At 37.8% G+C, this 7,493-nt stretch overlaps 1 protein-coding gene across 1 annotated transcript; it reads left to right on the top strand.

Moving 5' to 3' along the window:
* The first annotated feature begins 1,556 nt into the window (after window positions 1-1,556).
* Window positions 1,557-4,383, top strand: gas1a (growth arrest-specific 1a). Its single transcript, XM_042724578.1, has one exon. The coding sequence runs from the start codon at window positions 2,110-2,112 to the stop codon at window positions 2,890-2,892; it is 783 nt and encodes a 260-aa protein (XP_042580512.1). The 5' UTR covers window positions 1,557-2,109; the 3' UTR covers window positions 2,893-4,383.
* The last annotated feature ends 3,110 nt before the right edge of the window (window positions 4,384-7,493 follow it).

Below are 7,493 nucleotides of genomic sequence, written 5' to 3'. Positions count from 1 at the left end.
CAATGTCTCTTTTTCTATTGTAATTGACGAGACACGGTGCAGTGAGCCAGGAACTATCATTTTCAAACACATTCCTTGCCTGGATCAAGCTGAAATAACATTCGCCCAAAAAGCATTTTCAACTTGCTGTGATATGTAAGAATTTATTTTATAAGATCTTGTCCAAAAGGACAAAATCTTATAAAATTAAATCTGGCATGCATGGTAACAGCTTTGTATTTTCAGCAAAGGCCAAATGTTAATTATATCTCTTGAAATAAATTCATTACAGCTGCAGGGACATCTGATAAAAGAAAACTGACTTTCCACAACACAATTGTTACATTCCTTCATGAAAACCCTGTGTAGTTAGATTTAATGAGCATGGATGGAAACTCACACTTGAGTTGCAAAAAGATTGACTTGAGGGTTGACTTAAGACTAATAAACAATTGACTCTACATTAGAAGTTACTTTACAGAAGTCTTTAGGTCTACAAGGAAATTGTCTCTTGTTCACTCTATACTATACTGTATTTATATATTACTATATGCTATATACACTACTGTTTAAAAGTTTATGGTCAGCAATTGTTTTTGTGTGTGTGTGTGTGTGTGTATTCAGCAAGTATGCATTAAGTTGATTAAAAGTAACAGTGAATACATTTACAGTGTCATAAAAGATTTTTGTTTTAAATTAATACTTTTTTTCAAATTTTCTATTTATCAAAGATTCTTCGAAAAACTATATCATCATGACTTTCACAAAAAATAGTTTGCAGCACAACCGTTTCCAACTTTGATAATAATGATAAATGTTTCTTGAGCAGCAAATCAGCATATTAGAATGATAGATCATGTGAAACTGCAGACTGGAGTAATGGCTTCTGAAAATTCAGCTGTCATCACAAGAATAAATGTAATTTTAATCTAATAAAAAAGTATTTTTAGTCTAATAAATAAATCATTCAGAAATCTTACTGAACGGATTACCTTAGGCCCTATTTAGTTTTATTTTTTAATTTCGCAGCTGTTTAAAATAACTATGAAAAGCATACATTGCTTGAAAAAGTCATTAAACATTTTGCATACTGCTTGTACAATATATATATATATATATATATATATATATATATATATATATATATATATATATATATATATATATATATTAATATTAATATTGGGGTCCTAAACACACTTGAGTTTGTCTCAGAGAAACCTAAACACTAGCCTAATTGAAACGTAACAGTGCAAAAGTGCAACCATGTTCAAGAAGATTGATTGTTGTTTGTACTTGAACAGAAACGACCGATTCTTGAGTCTCTGATCAAGTATTCATGCATAGTCACAAAATCAACTGTGATGCTGCCCAATAACGTACGTCATACATATTCTACAAAGTCTGAGAAACGGCGGTATAATTGGGCTTTCTAACCCACGTTCTGTTCTGAGGTAATACAAAACTTTTGGAGAGAGACCATTCCTGACCCATCATGCCCCACCCCCATTCTCCCGCCCCTAATTTGACGTCGAGATTTGCAACAACAAACGGTCTGACCAATAGGAATCCCTAAAACTTCCGCAGGAGTAGAATGGATAAAGCAAAACTAGCGGGTCAGAAAGGGGCCAGTGTGTGAATTTGAACGCTGTGTTATTATCTGTTCGCGTCCCGGTGCGTACTTAATGACGGACGACAAGCGCACGCCCGTGAATGTATCAGTTCAGTCGGGGAAGCGTGGTGTTAGTAGCTCGCGAGCGCATTCGGATGTGAGTGAGAGACGCGGGAGGACGAGCCCGTGAGCTCCTCACTTCTGCCCACAAGAAAGACAAGAGGTGGAAGGAGGAACCACCGCACTGTCACACGGACACGAACCGGGAAGATGAAGTGAACAGCCCGTTTGCTGGAGATTGCACTTCTCGTAATTCAGGCTTCTTTTTAAGAACATGGATTATAGGAAAATGTCTTTATAGATTTACCGCAGTTGTGGAACAAACTTTTTTCTTTTGGATGGACCTTGCAAACATGATCTGAGCTGGGGGATTTTTCCCCTCACTAGATGCAATGGGAATATGAAATATGCATGCTTAAAACTGACCTGACGCCAGCCAAACGATAACAGAGTTCGATATGGCAACTTGTGCAGGTTTGGTTCGAGGCGCGCGCACATTCATTTGGCCTTTCGCTTGTGTGCTTGTGTGTTTTAGTTGTTTTTCCATCGCCTCCTCCAACCACCACGGCCGTCGGTTGATATGCTGGCAAGCGATACTGAACTGCCAGTCGGAGTCAGAGTGTCATTACGCTTATGACCAATATTTGCACGCCTGTGACTCGATACTGAGCGGCCAGAGGAAGAAGTGTCCCAGTCACTGCATCTCGTCACTGGTGCAACTCAACCTGACCAAGAGCGGTCCGGCGCTAGAGGACTGCAGCTGCGCCTCGGACCCCCGCTGCCGGGAGATCAAGCGAGCCATCGAGCCGTGCTTACCCAAAACCAGCAGCATGGGCTGCACCGAAGCCCGGCGCCAGTGCGAGAGGGACATCCAGTGCCGAAGCGCCATGGGCGATTATTTACTCCACTGCGGGAAACTCTTCAGCGGCTCCGGCTGCTCGAACCCGTGCCGCAATGTCATCGCGTACATGCGCAAACTTCCCAAAGCTCAACTCCTGGATTCTTGCGTCTGTGATGGCTCAGAGCGGACTATCTGCGAGTTTATCAAAAATAGTATGAAGACGCTTTGCTTTGACTCTCCCCCCGTGGATGAAGAAGGCTCCAGTGGGTTGGACGATGATGAGCCCGATGATGAGGATTACCTAGAGCCAGAGCCCACGATGAACACAGGTTCTGCTTTTGTGGCATGTTCTGCTTTGACCGTGGTGGCATCCATTTTGGCTCTAGTGCCGCTTCCTTGATCACTTTGAAGTCGAGTTAATGATCTGCTCCAACGGCTGTTCGGGAATAGTGCATTTAGTCATTTTTCTCCTGGTTTCCAGTTCGTTTATGGCATGCTGTTTAAACATTTATTCTTTAAAACGATCTAGTTTTTATTTTTATGTGTAGCAAGCTATCCAACAGTGACTATCATTTTAAACTTTTATTAGGTGTTCATTAGGTGCTACTATTCCTTTTTTTAAGTTGCTAGTGGCTTTCCCAATAGTTACTAGTATATATCCCACTTTTTTCTAGCAGACTTTCTTATCTAACTAGTTACTGTTGCTTTTACTGATCAATTGTAATGACAAGTCAGAGTAGCTACTTTTGTAGCCATAAAATAAAATAAAAAATGAAATTAAATTACAAAACGTACTGAAAGGATACCAGTAGGCTAGTGTGTATATTCATTTGAAAAACCTGAATAGATTCTAATACGTGTTTGAATAGTTTGTGAATCACAGCTCCCCATAGAAACTAATGGCAAAATTTTATACCAGTGAAAATGGATTAGTTACTTGACATGACTTGGGATAGTGACTAGTAGCAAAATTACAAGTAACTAATTAATAAATACTAATTCCTGCAGAATTAAGTGAATTGAAGAAAAGGTCATTGTTGGATTACTTGCTAGCATATTAAAAAAGTACTAGTAACATAAAAATAAAAAATAGGTAGCTTTAAGGAATACGTGTAAACACAGCTTGACATGATTTTTCTCCAAAGAGTCCAAGTTTAGCTTTGTGCGACATTGAGGTGCAGTTCTTATCTAGAAATTGTCACATTGTAAATGTGTTTTGATTCACTATGCAAATTAACAGTTACCGATTCGGCCCAGGTGAACAATGCCTTGTCTAGTGAAAGTTTTAATTATCAAGCTAAAATTCTGATTCTGAAGTTAAGAGCAGGGATACAAAGTACTTTAGGTCAGTCAACTGCCTTAAACACCAACTTGCCTATTTCAAGTGCTATTTTGTAAAAGACAAATTTATTTCCTTAAAGATATAGAAAAAGTTTATTTTGTTACCTTAACAGCGAAAGTTGTAATTATAAAACTGTGCACTGCCAATGTAAAAGTAGATTTTTTAAAATATGTAAAGTATTTTTATAAAGTTGTAAAAGACTTTGGATAAGTAACTTCTGCAAAAAGTGTTAGGGATGCTGGAATGAATAAGGAGTAGATCTCTATACACCTTATGAAAGTCCTAGAGATTCAAGAGAGAGAACTTTATTTTTGTCATAAAATACCTGTCAAAATAAAGGGTGATAATTCCAGCTTTAAAGGGAAGTTAAATGTTTGTTGTAATTATTTTTCTTTTAAGATATTGTACAGTGTACAGATTTTCAGAGAATCTTTTAATTGTTATCTAAGATGAACTATTTACTGTGTAGAAATGTCTAAATCCACTGTATGACTGCCTCAGTGATGTTCTTTTAATAGAAGGCATAAAAACTAAAGTACAAAGACTCAACCCGAGTGTGTGTAGTTTTTTATGTTCGTTATATTTCATAGTGTCATTATGACGTTTCACTGTATTGACCCCATGCATGGATTCCAGTGCTGAACTTAGAATTTGCTAGCTAGCACAGCAGAGCTTTTCAGGAACAGATTGAGTATCACACACATAAGGAGCTTGAAGCGCTGACACACGACTTAGCAAACACAAGTGTTTGCTGAAGGCATAAACTCTGATATTTGGATATCTTTAGAATGTGAACACAAAAGCACGAGTGGCTTTTCCCTGGGGTGTCCGTGTTGCATCTGGGCCAAGACAGACAGAGGTTTATTTATTTTGCGATCACTGTGTTTGCTTACAGGCCTTTGTCTGCATGCCACTACTGCAAGTATAAAGCAGGACTTTAGTTCTTCTAAACTAACAGAGAAACAGTAGCAGACCAACACAAACTGCAAATCGATTATATTGTGACAAGTTCTATATTTGAGTGGATTGCTCTTTTTAGATGCTAAAATGGAAAGCCAGTAGAAATGAACTGTCAGAAGGGTGTGGACTGTGTAGGATAAAAGTAAACTTGAACGTTACTAATTTTTGATGTTACTTTTTCCAAAAAGCAAATTTTATCTGCAGTGTGACTGGTGATCTTTGCTTTAACCAGCTTAATAAGAGAGACTAACAGTGAAAATATATATCTGGGATAAGTTATACAGTACATCTATCATACCAGCACCCAAGTCGGTCTTGTAAATGCGGAAAGACTTGTAGAGACCTACTCTAATTTTAAGTTAAATATTTCTTCCATTAGAAATTTGCAGCTGTTTTTAATTATATATTTTTTCCTGTAACATAGATATTTCTTTAATAGATTGTATAAATTGCTGTTGCATGTATTTCCATTTTTTACATGAAATTGTGTCAAGTTCTCTATAAGACGTAATGGCTTGCTTGATTGTTGGTAAACACTTTCCTACAAAGAAAAAAATTACATGTTTACGGGTTTTCATCTGGGGCTTTGAGGCTGCATATGTGCATATATTGATGCCTCCATATCATTTAATCATGTGCAGCTAGGCCTCTCTCTGTCTCTCAGCTCCATGCTGTTAAAACCCACCAATCTTATTCTCCCACTCTTGTCACCAGGGTCTTCAAATGGGGGTGATGGTTGCAAAATGTTTTATTAGAGTGGGGACAAGGGCCCTTCAGTCAGCTGAATGGAGGAGAAGTCGAGTGGCACTTTTGTCATGGTAATGTTAAGCACATAATAGTTCAAAAGCACAATGCCCAGGCACTTCATTCCTCTAGAGCTCGCTGACACCTCTTCAGAGCCGAACCACAGGGTAGCATGTGGGAAAGATCCTCTGGCCCCCCGGTCCACATACTCTATGCAGTCCCCACTGCTGCCTATGTATTTCATCATCTTTGGGGGGTATTCGAAGACCACATTTTTTTCCCCCTATTGCGCTCAGTTACAGTCCATGCAATAGAGCCCAGCATGTGCTGTATGATATAATGAGAGTGCACTCAGAATGACCAATAGGATGGAAAAATTAAAATCGAGCATCTAAACTAGTCATGTCACTGTGGCTTCTTCAATAAAAAGATAAGTTTTTTTTTTTTTTTTTGCTGTAACTCTCCTGCAGTGGCATTGTGGATGAAAGAGACTATTGCCATGGAAGTGTATTTCCAAGTAATGTGTTTGCAGTTAATGCCTTTAATTCTCAATGTTTAATCTTGAGTGTACAGTTTGGTGTTTGACGGTTAGGGTTTAAATGAGAAATCTGATTTTATTAAATGCAGAAGACAATACAAGAAATGAAGTGTTTCAAAAATGTATTTAAAATGTTTATTATTGTGGTAACACTTTAGTATGTGTACCAACTCTCACTATGAACTAGTTTAAACTATTATCTCTTATAACTATTATTAACGTATCGGCGGTTATAAAGCACATATTCTGCATGACCATTTTCTACATCTCTAATCTTACCCAATACCTAAACTTAACAACTACTTTACTAGCTATTAATAAGCAGAAAATTAGGAGTTTATTGAGGCAAAAGTCATAGTAAATGGTTTGTTAATAGCAAGCATTGGACCTTAAAATAAAGTGTGACCATTATTGTAATTTTTTTTTTTTTAATATTTTTTTCAGTGTTCACGTCCAGTAAAGGTTTTATTTGAACAAAATTTAAAACACTTAATAGTTGCTTCATTATTAATTTAGATAATGCACCAATTGTCTTGAGGCTGTACACTTCACTTGTTGTGTTTTCAATTACCTCTTGGCAAAAAAAAAAAAAAAAAAATTGTTCCACGTCCAAGTGGTACAGGAAAACGACAGGAAACCTCACAACAGGGCTTTCGGGTTATATTTCAGCAACATTTTGCAACTATTCCTTAGCCCATAAAATTTCAATACTTTTGTCGTAGTGCTCAAGCATAGGTTCGACTGAAGAATTGTTGTCAAACTCTTAAGAAATTATGTGATAAGTGATGAGACGTGTAGACAGTTGGTATGGCTGAGCCTGGGCTGAGCATTGAAATGGAAAGCTCATTGCATAGGATTTAGACTAATCCTTTAAAGTTAGCACAAGGTATTTGATGGTGAAGCTGCTGGCTGAGGCCCCTGTAGTCTTATTCCTAAGTAACAGTTGTTTTCTAAATGATACGACGGAAGGCGTGAGCTGGTCTCTGGTGTTTAAACATCTTGTGTGTTTATTAGTCGTTTGATATGTATTTTTAACTATTCCTTTTTCCACCCACACTGTGCATATGTTCCCTTTTCTGACTTGAAGAAACTTCTCTTTTCTTTGTTCTTTGGTCTTTAGAGACAAATCAGTTTTTTTTCTTCTTCAAGCTGCCACTTTGATTTCATCATGGAAGACCTTTGTGGAGTTCACGGCTCTTTGAAATGAGTAAAAAGACCTATGTCCTGGCTCTCTCGAGGGGTCTGTCACTTTTCCCTGGGTGCGAAAGCTCAGGATTAAGTCGGTCACAAAGAGATCACTTACCTGAGAATTCGCTAAGAGCATCTCCTAAATCTGCACCCTGTATTTAGTGCAATAGAGCAAGCTTAATGTCCCGTTCTTATTTGGTTAGAACACTGGAAACAGCTCCTACCTTTT

Source organism: Cyprinus carpio, chromosome B5 (assembly GCF_018340385.1).
Source record: "Cyprinus carpio isolate SPL01 chromosome B5, ASM1834038v1, whole genome shotgun sequence".
NCBI classification, from domain to species: Eukaryota; Metazoa; Chordata; class Actinopteri; order Cypriniformes; family Cyprinidae; genus Cyprinus; species Cyprinus carpio.
This window is presented reverse-complemented; position numbering and strand designations above follow the sequence as displayed.